The following is a 17,743-nucleotide window of genomic DNA, read 5'->3' as shown; positions in this document are numbered from 1 at the left end:
GTTAAGAAAAAAATATCTGATATAGTGATATCATACCTAGACATTTATACAATATTTTGTCCTAATAGTCCCTCATCTCTGCTGTGAATCAAAAGATACGTTTTAATTTCTATTTTCTCTGATGATTATTGGTTTTTCAGTTACTCATAATTTAACCCCCCTTCTCTGGTCTTTTAGCTTATATTGTAATCATTATGTATATTATTTTCTTAGTTGTGCATCAGTTCTAACAAATCTTTCTCTTTTATTCTGAATTTCTCATAATCATCATTTCTTAATATTTAATAATATTCCAGTATATTCAAATAACACAGTTTATTTTTCCAGCTACTCCCAAACTAAAGGAAAGCCATGTAGTTTCCAGTTTCTTATGAGCATAAAAAGTGTTGCTATAAATATTTTGAGATATATGCCTAGTAATGGATCTGTGGACCAAAGAGTATGGTCACCTTTCTTGTGTAATTCCAAGGTGACATACAAAACTACTAAACCACTTCACATCTCTGCTCACTGTACATTATTGTGCTCATCTTCCCACAATCCCTCCAAAACTATTTCTAATTTATGACATCCCTATTAATGTACAGAGCATAAGATGAAGCCTCAGAGTTGTCTTTATTTATTATTAGTGATCTGGAGTCTGATTCCATGTGGTTATTTTTAATTTGCAATGCTTCTTTTTAAAAACCATTTATATCCTTGGATGACATCTGTTGAGGAAATTCCTTTTAGTGTTATACTTTCATGTTATTTTTCTAGTGTAGCACCACCCTCTGGTACCCCTTTAAAACATTTGAGTAACGGTTATGGACTCCTCCTAACTCCCTTTCCAACCACGTACTTACGTTCTCTGTCTGTCCCTGAGGACTGTATAAAATACTTTGGCATATGTGGACATCTTCTGTGTAATTTGGAGTGTGATACTTTTGAGAAAAGAGAGCTTCTGTCCAGCAAATCTCTATGTATTTTTCTTCCTATCAGTGATTTGAAGCCTATATTTATAGTTTACAATGTTAAATAGACCACCAATGAGAAGACAAGATGTTATTCTAGTCGAAAGTAGAGGAAGGAAGGGCTCTTCCTTACCTTGGTATAATGGAAGATCCAGATCCCTCTGGGAAACTTACACTTCCTTGTAAAATATTAACTCAACCACCTGACTTATCTCTCTCTGCCTCCCCTCTCCCCCCTACCCCAGCCCTGCCCCTGCCTCTCTATCTCTTTGTCTCTCCTTGTCTGTCTCGGTTTTGGTCTCCTTCCCTGTGTCTATGTCACTGTCTCTGTCACTGTCTTTGCCTCTCTCTGTGTCTTTTTCCTCTAGCATCCACTTTGTCATATTAAAAGGTACTGGAAAGCCTGTGAGTGCCAGCACCATGGCAGCATCTATTGGAGTATATGCAGTGGCAGCCTAAGTAATAGGATCAGGCATGTGACAAGGAAGCATTGGTATCACAGAAGAATACCTCTAAAAGACAATCCCACTGGGTACTTAATCAGACTGTGCTTCGTGGAAGTAAAGTGCAGAATTGATAAGAAGCTTTGAAATGAAACTATTTGCATCCCAAACAGGTTTGAATATTTCACTCCCAAATGACTGTAGTAGTAGTTAATAACTTCCTGGATTCTGTTCTAATCATTTTAAGATTGTGCAGCATTCCCTTTTCTGTATGAGAATAACTATCTTTTCCACACCTGATTTATATTGTTCACTGAATACTTCCTTTACTTCCCCATTTGTAGCAGGTTCCTTTGAACAGAGTCAAAGATAGATTTGTTCCTTAGGGATCCAGGTACAGTGCAATGAAGCACTTGGGGAGGCCAATTTTCCTAATAAGAAGTCAGGGATCTCTAGGTCAATGAACCCAGGGCAGATAAAGTCCACAGATTAGTTGACACAAATTGCCAGCCTCTGTGACCTCAGCTAATAAGTTTCCTCTGGCCAATATGCTAGAATATGTATTATAAACATCAGATTTTTATTGGTGGTATTCTATGCAAATATTTTTCCACTCTGCTTTTTCACTTCTATATTTTCATTGATTTTAACTATGAGAAAGATGAATTTTATAAAGTCATAATGTTTGATTTTTGTATTTAATTCTTCATTTCTCTTTTGTTTAGCTAAGGATTCTCCTCCTAGGTACAGTTATGAAAAAGATCTCTATTTCTGAAGAATAACATTCTCTATTTCTAAAAATAGTATGACCTGTTATAATCAAATTGAATATCCATTTTCTGATAATTGTGGTATAAAGTGTAAGATGGCAGTCTAAGCTAAATTTTTGCCAAATGCTATCTAGTTTTCCCAAAAAGTTTTTCCAGAATGGGAGTCTTTTTTTTTTTTTTGGAGGGGGGAAGGCAGGGCAATTGGGTTTAAGTGACTTGCCCAAGGTCACACAGCTAGTGAATGTGTCAAGTGTCTGAGGCTGAATTTCAACTCAGGTCCTCCTGACTTCAGGGCTGGTGCTCTACTCACTGTGCCACCTAGCTGCCCCGGAGTCTTTCCATCAATAATTTATGTTCTTTGGTTAATTGCATCCTGAGTTTCTGCTATTATTCACTTCTGTTTCTTCTTTATGTAATCGTTTCTATTGATCTATTTTTTTTATTTTAATGAGCATTGAATAATTTTAATGACTATTGTACTCTAATATAGTAAAGATCTAGCAATACTATGCCCTTTTGTTATTTTCATCATTTCCTTCAAGATTCTAAAACTTGTATTTGTCCAAATGAGCTCTACTATAACTGCTGTTATTTTGCTAATTTTATAAAGTATTTTCTAGGTAATTTGAGTGTTAAAGCATTAAATCTATAAATTAATTTTGATATCATTTTATCATATTGGCATGGCCTAATCATGAACAGGGAGCACCAGTTCCTCAAGAGTAACATCTTAGTCTGCTTCCTCATTTGTATTATTTAAGATCTCCTGTCCCTAACACTTTGCACAGAGCTTATTAATCAATACTTGTGAAAAGAATTATGTGCTAATTTCTTCCAATAACAAATTCTATCTTAAACCAGTCGAATTGGTGGAATGACATAGAAATGCCTTCTATTATTTCAAATTGAGATACCTTTATATCTGCTGATTGTGGGATCTCTGAAAAAGACCATGGATAATAGATGTGAAGAATTCTGTTGCTGGCTCAGGTGAAGTCTATCATTCTCTGTGTACTAAATTTTTAAGGCTAAGAAGAAAGAGTAACTTTTATTGATCTTGGTTTTTCCTTTACCAGAAGATAGCTTAATAAGCTGCTTGTTTACAATAGGCACTAAATGAAATAGTCTGTTGATAACAATAAGTCAAATTACATAGGTTTGAATATTGCTCTGCCACCTTAGCTGTATGAGTTTGATCAAGTCACCTAATATCTCAGGACTTCAGATAACTCATTTATAAATGGTACATGCAAAAGAGTAGGGGAGGGTAGAGTTGGGACAGCATGTCCTCTAAAGAACCTCCCAGCTGTAAATCTATGATCCTGAATCTGTTGGTAGTGACTACGATGATGACGACAATGATGATGATGATGATATGGCAAAGCAACACTAATACATTAATCTGAATAGTTGGAAATTGTGAGGATTGATAATATTTTCATTGCTTGCTCAACTAATCATATTTTTCTCATTTTGCTTTATTTTCCAAAATTCTCTACACAAACCCTCCCCTCTAATCTGCTCACTTTCCTGACAAACCTTGTACTTTCCTATCTCTGTGTCCTTGCCCAAGTTATTCCTTTTTTTTCTCCTATCCTTTTATGCTGATCTGTACTTTTCCTTCCTTTCCTTTTCATCTCTCAAAACTCTACTCATTGTTTAAAACATAACCACTTTTAGGAAGTCTTTCCAGTCCAAAGCTCCCCATCTTCTGTCTTCATTAGTGGGTAATATCTATACCACTCACTTAGAAATTCATTATGTACTACTTTGTGCTACCTCTTCTCACACAAAATTACTTAATTTATACTTGTTACTTAATTTTTAATTTACTCTCTTTCCAACTAGATTGGAAGTTCCTTAAGTAAAGTACTCTGCCTTATATTTCTTTGTATTTCTTACAGTGCCTAGTACAATGCAGTCTTATAAATAGTAGATGTTCAGCAAATATTAAGGGAATGATTGATTTTTCTCATAATGTTGACATAGTTATCTTTGATTCTGTGGGTATGGGGAAGCAAAATGCAAGAGAAGAGATACTGCCATATTCTACTTCCTTTCCTGGAAGTGCTTAGTGCTACCTGCTTATTTTTATGTTCTATTGGATGGGAGGCAACATTATATGTACAGTTGTGTATTTTGTATGTGTTTACATGAGCATGTGTGTGCATGCATATATATACCTGTGTGGGTGTGTTATCCAACAATGTAAAGCATATGCAAATTGTGAAAAAAACACTTGGCCTTGCACATTACCAGGGTTGACCTTTATCATAAATCTTGAAATCTCCCTCATGTGCCCCTAAGTTATACTGAACAGAAATAAGATGGTTTCCTTTGTGAATAATCTAATGGTACTGTTTTTTTTTCTTTTCTTTCTTTTTCTTCCTTTCTTTCTTTTTCTTTCCTTCTTTCCTTCTTTCTTTCTTTCTTTCACATATCAAGGGCTCTAAACTGCCCTATTCAATGCCAAATTTATGTTGACCTAACTTGTTTGTAATTATGATAAAATGTAAAATATACTCTCTATGGCTTTTTTTCTGGGAAGCCTGGGTTCAAATATTGGTTAATTCCCCATGTTGAAATATCCATGGATCAGAGTGGTATGTCTTTGCTAAAATTGCAGGGTTCAATCTCTGAGTTGAAAAAGGGTGGCTCTGTTGTATTCACTCAATTCAGAGAACTGTATTCTATTATATCCCCTCTTTTGTTTCAATGGCCAGTGGAATCACACACAAGGGAGTGATATTACTTAATCAGTGGCTTATTATCTATCAGAAGTGGTTTTAATGATATCCTCCTTTAAAAGCGTGTTGTCAATGTACAGTATTGTTTGGGTTTTTAACTACAATTCATACTTGGTTTCTCATTGTCAAGGGATTACTGAGTCAAGACTACAGAAGCCTATGTTAATGCCCCATTTTAAGAGCACTGATTTATTCTTTTTTTTTTCCTGAGAGGAAGGCATAGCCTTAGAGGTAGGGTACTTATCCTGGTTGGGGGGCTGGAGAATGTCTGTTACTCTTTGGAAAAACCCCTGATGGGTGATTGAAGAGTGGCATTGATGGGTTTTAAAGGAAGTCCCATTTAGTTGAACTTGCCTGAGGCTATAACTATAATTTAGAAAAACTGAGTCAGGATTAAAATGAGGGTAACATAGTGGATGCCCAGTAACCCCTATCTCTTCTGATCTTAGTTCACCTGTCAAGGAGTGGGCAGAGAGGAAAACAGTACTTTCTATGATGGCATCAAATAAAGTCCCCCCCCCCCAACATTTTTTACTTTTATTATAGAGCATCAAGCTCCCCATTTGTTTGCTACATTTTAATTCCCCAGAGTTGACTCTTTTACTCTCCTAACGGTTCAAAAAACAAACCTCAGTTGTTATTTTAATCTGTATCCATCATTAAGAATTTGTGCAGAATAATTTTACTTATTACCAACTACAACTCCCAAGGGAAGTGTATGATTACAGCGAAGGCAACCTGTTCGATGCTTAGTACCTCCTTCATCAGGATATATTGACCCTTTGAGGATAAATATATGCTAACACTTGAGATGTGTGGATAACATACATATACAAAACAGTATGTTTAAAAATCTGCACTTAAGAAAAGACTAGGCTTCACTGAAGGAAGCCTATGTTGTAAATTCATGGTATTTCTTACCATAGCTTTGCTTTTGAAAGAATTAATCTATGCTAGACAGCACAAAGAACAAGGGTGTTCTTCTCCCTAGGCAGAAAACTGCACCTACAATTGCTAAAATTGTAAAGTATTTTGTGTATTTCTTAGAATCAGAGTCTTCAAATTGGATGAGTCCTCAGAGACTTGGCCCAATAGTTTCACCCAAGGATTGCTAAATACATCAAAACAATGTAGAAAATGAATGGGTTCATCACTAGCGTGTATAATTTTTCAAACTACAACTACTCAAAGTTTCCTCTGTTCATGATAACAAACATTTTGAATCACATTACACATTCTGGCAAAATATGCATACTTCAGGCAGAGGATGTTTGGACAGTGTCATAAGAAGGAATACAAATAAATCAATTTAGGAGCCCATTGGTTTTTTTTTCCATTTCTTCCTATATATTCACAAGCAAATGCATGGTTTCAGAAACTTTAGGGCATCAATGAAAGTTGCTTTTAAGGCCTCTGGAAATAAAAAGCATGATCTAAGTTTTAAGCTGAAAGGAACATTAGAAGGGCCTGTTACTCCTTTTATGTAAAGATGTATACATGGTTTATAATTATACAAGAATCTATAAATGCTTTACATTTTACTATCTAACTTCCTTTGGGGATGCAGGGAATCATTAGTTACCTCCTTAAGGAAACTAAAGAGATAGTGCCTTATCTGAATTCTCATAGAAAGAAATTAATACTTCTAGATTTTTTTATGGAGTTAGTCCTGAGGGGTAGCTTGGGGAGGGATGGGAAGGGCTGCTGCTAGGAAAATTATGCAGGTCAAATTCATTTTCTGCACCTGCCTACTTTCCTGTTTTGGTAATTCATCCCATATTCTCCCCCACTCTCAACCACCACCATCTTTAATAATGAGTACCTTGTCTACTCCTGCTGTTATACAGGAACCCACCACAATTATAGAATCCACTTAGGTCACTATTTCCTTATAAGGTCTCTTTGATTCTCTACATCTAAAATTTGTTTTCTCAATATTATTCCTTACTTGTTCTATTCTAAAATTTGTCTCCTGTTCTATCCTGGCTATTCTCAGCCTCACTGAGGTTGATCAGTCCTTATATGAACAAAATATCTATGCTACAATGTTAAAAGGAAATCTCTCTCTCTCTCTCTCTCTCTCTCTCTCTCTCTCTCTCTCTCTCTCTCTCTCTCTCTTTCTCTCCCTCTCTCCTCCTCCTCGCCCTCCCTCTCTTTGCTTCCTTTCCCCTTTCCTCCCTCTCTCTCTTTTTCTCCCTCCCTCTCTCTCCCTTTCTCTCTCTTCTCTCTGTCTTCTTTCTCTCTCTCCCTCCAGCCTTGCCTTTGGAAGATATGAATATATGAATGGAAACCTTCTAGAGACAATGATCCCCATCTGTCTTGGCTGTCTCAAAGAGATAGTTCTGTTATTGGAAACTTCAAGTCAGATAAGAGTTGAGGATGAAACTATGGCAGATGAATGAGGAGATTATTTGAAGACAGGTAAAATTGTGAGGTTTTTCAATGATAATATACAACTTTCTCTTTTAGCACTATCTCTAAGTCAGGCCAGCCCTGAAGGACTCCATAGAGAAATTATTTCCTTCAAATTATTACCAGATAAACTGACCAAAGGCAAGTGTTATTTCACCTTTTCAAGCCTTTTGAAAACAAATATAGACAACCAATCTGAGGAATTCAGGTCCAAGGAAGAGTTTGGGTTACGTGTATTATTTGGATTGGCAATACACACCCCTTGATTTCACTCAATTATTTCACTCCTTTTTGGCTGTAACTGCTTTTGTCCAAGGTGTTTATACTTTCTGTCTTCTTTGGTATGAGAATATGAAATTAATACTTTGACATTGGAGGCTTAGGCTTTGTAAGCAACAAAGTCACAGAGCTATTAACTCATATTATTTAAGTCATGTATTATTTAAACCCATGAGAAACTAAAATTACAGTCATAGGTTTCTTTATGTTTGTAGTATAGAGGAATGATAAAAATGCAACACATATCACACTCATATAATAATACACATGATAGAAAACAAAATTTAATTCTAGCTGTCAAATGAATGTTGTTTATATTTTTCAAGTGTTTGTTCTTCTAAACAATTTGAGGTTGCATGTGGATAAAGATACCTGTCAAATGTTAAGAAAGAAGCTCTCAGCTGTTGTTTCTTTTCAATTTGTCTTGTCACTCATAGATATATTTAGTAAAATTGTAAAGTATCAGATGATATAAGAAAGTAACAAGGGTAGGAGGAGCGGGAAAGTCCCTTTTTGCTCTTCTAACTTCCCATGCTTAAGCACATAAACATGCAGACAATTAGAATAATCTCAAATGAATCTGTGCCAACTGGTACATGACCATGTGTTTATTTCTCATTATCCATCAGAGAGAGAAAGAACACAATAAAAACAAATGGGTTTCCAGCCAACCTCTGGATAACCTTCTGAACTTGGCTTCTACTCTTTCAATACTCCAGATGAATTTCAAAACATTTTCCTTTTGAAGGGAATTTGTTGTTGTCAGTGAAATCAGTCAGTTTCAGATGAATTCTCATTGACAGGCAACCATATTTGATCACTACAAGTTCCTTTCTAAAAAACCTTTAGTTATAGGCCTATTATGGTCAAAACTCAAGATTACTCCAGAGTAGCTACTCATCTTAAGACTGTGATTACAACAGCATATTTCTTTGTTGTACAACAGATGGTTATGCCATATGAAGTAAACCCTATTAAGCACTGCAAAATAAGGAAGGAAATTTTAAATCCTTGCAACTAAATTTCTGCTACTAGCCCAGTTTTCTTGTGATTCTATGTATAACAATGAAGATGTGATATATGTGTGCCATACTTTTGGTTTTTGCCATCAAAACTGGCAATCATAAGTCCATATTGATTTGTAATTAGTAATAAAAAAGTTACATTGTCAGATCTTGTTAGAATTTATATATTCCATTTTTAAAAGTCACTAACTGCTTAAGAAAAGATGGCAGGTATAAGGCCCTGCATAACATACTCACTATAGGTAAAAACGGTAGCATCCACAATTCAATAAGATAACAAAGTCAGACCACTGGTCTATACTAGTTTTCTGGTACATGGTTATAATTGCAAAAAACCAAACTGCGTTCAAGTGCACGACTAGCTATTCTCATGATCCTTTGCAGATTAAAAATCCCATCCTTAGTCATGAAGAAAGCATTCTAAACATCTATTCCAATTGACAAAATATTTTCCATACTGCTCACTGTTGCTCATGTATCATTCACCAAAAACAATTCTGTTGTAGTTCTAATAATGATGCTATAAAAAACAATCATGATGCATATTTCTTTAAGTCAGTCAAGTTGAATACTGTTTGCAAAATATAATCAAATGTAATTTCATGATTCAGTAAATAGTATATAAATCTGCTATTATTAGCTTTCATTTTATTTTCAATACTACCAATTTCCATTTGCTCACTGCTGGTTACTTAAAGTATTCAAATATCATAATTGCCCTTGATTGTTATTCAAATAGGGCTTATTTCTGCTGTCCTTTACTACAACACATAAAACTTCATTCCTCCTACTGTAGTAATTCCATTTCTGAAGCAAAAATGGAAGCCATTACACAGAAAGATTTGAGCTTTTGTTTTAAATGAGGTTAAGTCCATGTCTGAAATGAGATTTTAATTTAATCATATGCCAGAGAACAAAAAGGGTCATTTGGGTTATTTCAGGGAACTAGAAAACATAGTTTTTCTGTATTTCATTTTTTCTATTAAAAATCAAATTGAATATTTAATATATATCAAATTAGGTCAAAGATATGCTCACTTTCTCCCTTGTAGCTAATAAGACTTTTAAAAAAAATTAGTTTTGTGTGGTTCCAGTGGCCAAAGACCCCCGTTTTATGTTGAAAGGAACATAAAAATAAAAAGTCCACTTGAGAGAAATAATTATTTTACTCTGTCTTTGAATTTCTAGTGCTTAGGGCAGTGCCTAGCACAGAGTAGGTGTTTAATAAGTGCTTGTTGATAGATCAGTGAAATATTCCATGTACACCATAATTGATGCAAACATGTCCAAAGACTGATGGCAACAAATTCTTTAAAATGCATAATAACCAATATGTCAGTGGAAGGGATAAGTAAACCATATGTCTATAAAATAATTTTGTTGATTTAATTAACATAATACACTGAGTTACAATATTAATCTGTAGCTGAATGATATGAGCCAGATCATATATACTAGAAACCAAAAGGAAAATCTACAAGGTTATCTAAAAGCAACTAGGATTTCAATTAATAGCATACTATGTTAAAATTCTTTGGGTTACAGAACTTTAGCACTAGAAAGGACCTCAAAGATCATCTCATCCAATCCTTTCTCTTTTTTTGTTGTTTTAGGTTGTACTATACTAAGCACTATAAATGTCTAAGGTTAAACAGCTAACGAGGAGGTAGAACCAAGACTAGAAATGAGGTATTCTGGCTCACTGCCTAATGATTTTTTCAAAATATAAAAATAAGATGAATACATTAGAGAAGTGCTACAGATGGATGTATGCAGATATATACACACACGTGTATAGATCTGTACACATATTCACATATCCATATATCTGTATATACACCTATGTGTATATAATATAACACTCCTTTGATGTAGTTGTCTTATTTTTGTTTAGTGGGGGAAAAAAAGACTAGACTGATACACACACACACATAGATGTTTGGGTATACATATAAATACAATTTCTGCATAAGAAATGACAACATATTGTCTCTCATGATAAAAGACAATTCTTTCAGTTAAAATGGCAATGCAAAAGAAACAATACCTGATAGAGTACACTTTAGGCAGAATTTGCTTACTAGTTATTACATTATTATATTACTCATTTTACTAGATTATTTTAGGAAGTTATTTATAGGAATATGTTATGTAGGAAGTTATCCTAACTGGTATATAAAGTAGGAATGATATTGCCTGACATAATGACAAGTATCCGATTTGGATACATTTACACCGTGTTCAGTCTTGTGTGTGTTTGTGGGGGAGGTGGAGTTGTTACAAAAAATAAAAGGTCTAATCCTTGCTCTTCAACAGTTTACGGTCTTGTTGGAGAGATAGCACCAATATACGAAACTATGCTTATACTCCCTGGCACCATATAATTGGGTGCTTAAGTTATGTAGTTAAGATGGTAAGTACTATAGGAGTTCAGAAAATTCAATGATCAATTTCCCAGCAGCTACCTGAACCCACCATGGTCATATTGACCCAAGACTTTAGACTGTGATTTCACAGCCAGTGTCTCTGCCCCTACACCACAAGTTTCATCTGATTTTGGAGCCCTGTGAGATGCTTGCAGACTTGGGAATCTGAGGCTGATTATTTTATCCTCTTGTCACCAATATATTATTCTTCTGTGTCCTTAACTGTAATCAATACCCTCTTTCTAAAAATTCAATATCACATATTTATGATAACATTTTTTCTTAAAAAATATTCGAACATTCATAGACTCAAAAGAAAACCAGTGCAAGAAACATCTCAAAATAGTTATATAAGAGGAAAGATGGTGACACTGAAGTCAGAAAAGCCTGAATCCAATTTGTGTTACTGGTACATATCGGCTGTGTGACCCAGGGAGAGTCACTTCAGTTCTCAGTATCCCAAGCAACTCTCAAAAATTATAGCTACAGCAAGGAGCAAATCTGCATTGGTAAAGCTCCCTACAAAGATTAAGTCACAGTTCTAGTCAAAATAAAGCTACCTGTGATGGAAGAGATGTAGAAAAAGAATAAATTCTCATGAAATTGTCAATGGTGGAAAACCTCGAAGAAAACTTCATTTACTTTTGAAATATCCAGAGCCAGAGGTTTCTAGAAGGGTAATAAGTATCTGGCAGGAAACATAGTAAATAGAGCATTGAACTCAACTCTGCATTCTTTGATAGGCCACTTCACCTCTCTAGAACTCAGTTTCCTCATTTGTCAAATTGAGGGATCACAAAAGTAGAACTAGGAAGGACCACAGAATCTAAGTCTAACTCCTCATTATACAAGTGAGAAAAATGATGCCACAGAAGGTTAATTGACTTGAGATCATGAAGAGTCAGACACAGGTGAAAACAATTGAACGTGAACAAAGTTACACAGATAGAAACGCATCAGGAGTAAGATTTAAACCAAAGAACTCAGACTCTAGAGCCAGTGGCTTTTTTCCCACTGAATCATCCTGGACAAGGTAAACACTGTGGTCTATTCTGACTACTTCATTCTATAATTGTACTCATGACCAACCCATGCATATGGATTCATGGAAAACAATTTTTAATTGTACAGTCATGTTGTAAGTGAATAATATCTTCTACCTCAGTTCCAATAATTGGTTCAACTATACTATTTTTCTCTGGGGGGGGGGGGGGAAGGTGTATTGTATTTCAAATAAGGATAAAAGCAGTCCATACATTACCACAGAAGTCAAACAGGATATTAACTCAACTTACCTCCAGAGATTCCGATGTTGTTCCTCCAGTTGTGTCAGCAAATGCTCAATATATTTATTTGAATCCATGTATTCCTATGGGGAGAAAAAAAAAAGTAGTCATCAGAATTGTACTAATTATTTAATTATCTGTAAAATGGTGAGTTTGGCTAGATAATCACTAAGTTGCCTTCAAGGAATTTACATTTTAGTATGGAAGAAAAGATAGGTATACCAATAGCAATAATATAAAATAGATCATAAGTGCACGAGAAAGTTCAAGTAGTCATTTGGTAAGGTAAAATAAATTTTTTCACATCATGATATATTCTATTATTGAAAACCTCAAGTCAGATAAGAGGAAAGGATAGAACTGTGGCAGATGAGTGAGGAATAATTTGAGGACAGGTAAAACTATGAAGTTTTTCAATGATAATGTACAACATTGTCTTTTAGAGCTGCCTCCAAGTCAGACCAGCCCTGAGGGGCTACATAGGGAATTAGTTTCCTCAAATTATAAGCAGATAAAGTGACCAAAAGAGTTTTTTCCACATTTCTTTATCTCATGGCAAATTCATCTTTTTGTTTCTGATATAACATGCCAAAGAGGGGTATCTTGTTTTGTTTTCATGAAAAGTTTTCCTACACAGTTGTGTAATTTGAATTTTCATAAATTGAACTCTATTTTAAAGGATTTCAGTGATGAATGTTTTTCTAATGTAAATAACTTCTATTAATTCCTAAAATAATACATATTAAAGGTTTTGTATTTTCATGATTTCTTCAAGTATTGTGTGCCTACAGTTGTATTTTGCTTTCTTGCTGTAGATTAATGTAAAAATGTCACGAAAGAGGTAACAGAAATTCCTTTCCTTACTTAAAATCAGTCTGGAAGAAATTAGGTTCAAATCAATGTTTTCTACTATATACCACAATAAAAAAAATGAATACATGACCTTAATATTAAAAATTATAAAAATATTAAAAGAGATCAAGATTAGATTCACTTCCCAAGTATATCTAGTGAGTAAATTCTTAACCCAACAAGAGACAGAAACAATGTATTGGGGATGCTTGAAGAGTTTGACCTTTGTTTCCTTTGATTAATTCAGTGTCTTCAATTGAGTCTTACTAGATGCTAAGCCCCAGGCCCAAACCTCTATCTAGGTGCTAAGCCTATGTGGGTGTGAACTGGTAACTAAGGTGGGGCTCCAGGTGGGGCCAATGAAGGGAGGTGCTAACACCAGAGCCAATCATAGGAGTCTAAGTTCTGGTAGCTCAGATGATGTTTGATGACGTCTGAAACTGTATAAAAAGGGAGAACAGAGCTATTTGCTTAAGGCTATCACTCCTGGAGGCATGGACTCTGGGAAGCTGCTGTAAGGGCCTTTGGGTTGAACTCAGATGTTGATCATTTTCTTGGTAACTATGAATTGTATTGGGTCTGTTTGTAATTTGATTGTATTTGCTCTGAATTTCAGGGTGCTGGCTTTTTCCCCTGAACTAAGTGAATGATATTTGTATGCTGGATTAAATTGAGATTGTTAACCCCTCAACATTGCTTTCCTTAGTAAAGCAGATCAAAAGACCCTGGGCTTGCAGCATTCTGTGAGCTGGTTGTTGTTGGTTTTATACTGCCCCCCCACCCCCACAGCAGCTGCTAGACAGATGGTTGAAACAAGAGATTAAAGAAAGATAACTGACTACATGGAATTGGAAAGCTTCTGCACGAACAAAAATAATGCAATAGGGATAGGAAGGGAAATGGTAAAATGATAAAAGAAATCTTTGTATAAAATGTCTCTCATAAGTATTATATATCTAAGATATGTAGATGACTAATAGAAATACAAAGACCAAAAGTGATTCTCAAATAGATAAATGGTCAAAATATATGAACAAATACTTCTCAAAAACGTTTGTAATTAGTGAATTGTAATTATGATAAGAAAGGGCTTAAATGTCTATCCTTTGTCGGAGAGATTCTAATCCTGTGCATATACCACAAGGAAGTCAGTGATAAAAAGAAAGTCCCCATATATACCAGCACCTTTTTATATTTATATTTATAACAGTACTTTTTTGTAGAAAGACGCAAAGTACATGCAGATCAACTGATGAAGGGCTAAACAACTTGTTTTATGCAATGTGATAAAACATTGGTATCCTGTAAGAAATGAGGAAAGATAAATTTATTCAAAGTCAAGTAAACACAAACAACAAGATTCTCTCTCTCTCTCTCTCTCTCTCTCTCTCTCCCCCTCCCTCCCCTACCCTCCCATCCCCTCCCTCTCCTCTTCTTCCTCTCTCTCCCTCTCTCCATATATATATATATATATATATATATGTGTGTGTATATATATATATATATACACACACACACATATATATATAAATACATATATGTATACATATATATGTATGCACACACATATATATTTATATATACCTATATATGCCACAATGATGTCAACAGAAAGAATAAAAACTAATGAATTAAAACTAAATGCTGTGAAATTATAATGAGTAAGCTTTATCCCAAAGAATAGATATGATAAGGCACCTTTTTTTTCAGATAGTGGGGTAGTCTATGAATGTGGAACACCAGAGGTAATGTTAGATATTTTGGATATATTGGTTAACTTTGTTGGGCTGCTTTTCCCTCTCTTTTTTATTCTTTGTTTTAAGAAATACCTCTTTGGAAAGGTTGGGGGAAGGGTATATTGGAAAATGAAGGTGACAAAAATATCAATATAATTTATTTTTTAAATAATTTCCTTTTGATTTTTAAGATCTAGTCAGTCAGCCATTGCCTTTTTTTAATTCAACTGCTTTAGCTGGAAAAGAATGTAATGATGTCAATGTGCCCATGCAAGTTACCATGACATTTCATGAGGATTTGAAAAAAAAAAGATAGCCCTACTTCCAATTGATTTTTTTTCCTTTCTGAAATATTGATTTCTTATGCTTGAATACTGTAGATTATCTATTTCTGGCACACTAATGTGTATTCTAATAGAAAAAAAAATCAGTATTTCAAAGGAAGCCTGGCATCGTGGAAAAAAACACTGCCCTAGAGGTCTACACCTTCTGACAGTGACTAGACATTCAACCTTGTGCAAATTGCACAAGCTCTTTGAGACTTAGTTTTCTCATCTGCCAACTGATAAGGCTGAATTCAGTGATTTCCAATATGTTCTCAACTCTAACATCCTATAATTCATTCAACAAATTTTTTTGAGAATTTACTATAAGGTGCTCAACTAAGTGTTAGGATAAATCTATGATCTAATCCCACAGAAGTAAATGACTTTGACCTTGGAGAGGGGAATCTCAGGACCTCAGAAAAAGACTCATAGAGTAGAAGAGGGCCATAATCCTGAAGAACGGATTTCAAAGACAGCCTGGGGAGCAGAAGAAGGTCATGAAGCTGTCACTTTGAACCAGCAGGAGGACACCAGATAAGACCAGCTAGCAGCACACAAGGCTGCAAAATTCCTGCCTGAAGTCTACAAAATCCTAATCTGGAATGAAAGGTTGATAAGGTTGATGATAAGGTTGGAGGGAGGGAGGGGAGGTGATGTACCTAAGACATAAATCCAGAAAAGGAGAATATCTCCCCAAATCCTTCAAGCAAAGCCTCAAAGAAAAACAAAGCTTGTCTGCAAGATCAATTAGAATTCCTAGAAGAGATGAAGTGGGAAGTTTTGGTTTTTTAAGGGTTAAAATGATATAAATAAAACAAGAGCATTAGAGGGAATTAACAAAGAAATGAAAACAACAGAGGAGAGATTTGGGAAGAGAATTAATGACTCAGCACAAGATTTGTAAATCTATTATAATAATAATAATAGTCACTTTACTTCTTAGCCCCTCATTTTCTTTATTTTTAAAATGAACTAGATTAAATTATAATTTGCATACTTTCTGGTTTATGCTTCCCTGTTGATTCAAAACATATTCCAGTCCCAGCTTTGCTGGTCTTTGTAGTGTTATAAAGCATGGATATGGCCTATAAAAGACTCAGTAAGAGTAAAAAAAAAAAAGCCCATGGAAATGAAAGAGACCACAGAGATCATTAAGTTCAATTGTTTAATTTTTTAGATGAAGGAAGAGAGGCAAAATGAAGTGACTTGCTTAAGGTCACACAACTAATTAGTGGCCTAATTCATTTAAGTTTCCTGGCTCTCAGATTAATTTTATTGCCACTGTTGTAGAAGGATGTGTTTTATAACACATTTTCATCCAACTGGTGCTGAAGAAAAAAAATTATTAGAACTGAATTACTACAGCTCCAATCTTGTTATAATCAACTCCCAGGAAATTTATTTTGTTTTATTAGAATTTTATTATACAGATATTTTGTGAATATATTTGTCAAAAGGGAATTGAGCCGCACTGACATATAAGAATGATATGGAATCTTCAGCGTACATGGTTGAATCATTTATACTATTTCTGGCCACACAATTAGGAGTTCGACTTGCAAATACCCTAACACTCCAATTTTTGCTTAATCTGCTTGGAAGCATTTGTCTTCATAGCTAGTTTGGGTCAAGCATTGCCAATTAAACTAGATGATAAAACTCATTATCTTTTCTCTCTCCCAGTAAGGGTAAATCACCAAAGAAAACGTACATTGTCTCTTCTCCCAGGGATTTATAAGGCTGTTCGAAGGTTACAGGTGTTTTAACATTAAAGAAGCCTTTAATGCAGAAGTGAAGCATAATGATTTTCAACCTGATGAGAATATATGTAAGCTTATATGTAATTCTCTTGTGTTATGACACTGTATTTAAACTAAAACTCTATGTCCAGAAAACCAATACTGTAATTAAAATGTTCATACACACATTATCCTGACAAGTACCTGTAGCAAACATTGAGGATATTTTTGGAAACAAGGTAGAAAATTTTGTTTTGAGATTTACATTTGAGGTTTTCTCTTTCTAAGACATGCATTTATGACAAGTATGTTTATTATAGGTTAAAGGTCAAATGGCTATTTCCTTTACTAATGCAGATCACAATACCTTTAGAGCTTATAAATTATTCTAGCTGGGGAAAAACTTCTCATCAGGTAGCTAGCCTTCTTGTGATAATCCTTTTATCACAAAATGCTCTTTTATTTCTAGTGTCTGCCATAGTGCCTTACATATGGAATCCCAGGATCATAGACCTTAGAACTGTCTAGTCCAACTCTTTCTTTTCACAGTGAGGAACCTGAGGCACAGGAGGTTAAACAGCCTGCCAAAGGTCATACAAGCAATACGTGGTAGAGCCAATGATTCAAACCCAGGGCCAATGACTTTAAATCCAGCATTCTACAGCATCCTGTTGTTGACATCTTTCAGTTGTTTACTCATGTCTGTCTCCATGTGATCCCATGGATTTCGTCCATGGAGTTTTCTTGGC

At 34.9% G+C, this 17,743-nt stretch overlaps 1 protein-coding gene across 1 annotated transcript in view; it reads right to left on the bottom strand.

Moving 5' to 3' along the window:
* LOC118837041 (nck-associated protein 5-like) overlaps positions 1 to 17,743 on the bottom strand; it is a 477,703-nt gene that overhangs the window by 179,802 nt on the left and 280,158 nt on the right. The window contains exon 3 of the mRNA XM_036744067.1: positions 12,351 to 12,424. Coding sequence (XP_036599962.1) covers positions 12,351 to 12,424 — 74 coding nt within the window. The remainder of the gene's footprint in view (positions 1 to 12,350; positions 12,425 to 17,743) is intronic.

The sequence above is a fragment of the Trichosurus vulpecula genome, chromosome 2 (assembly GCF_011100635.1).
Source record: "Trichosurus vulpecula isolate mTriVul1 chromosome 2, mTriVul1.pri, whole genome shotgun sequence".
NCBI lineage: Eukaryota > Metazoa > Chordata > Mammalia > Diprotodontia > Phalangeridae > Trichosurus > Trichosurus vulpecula.
The sequence above is the reverse complement of the archived record's forward strand: the minus strand, read 5'-3'. Positions and strand labels throughout refer to the sequence as shown.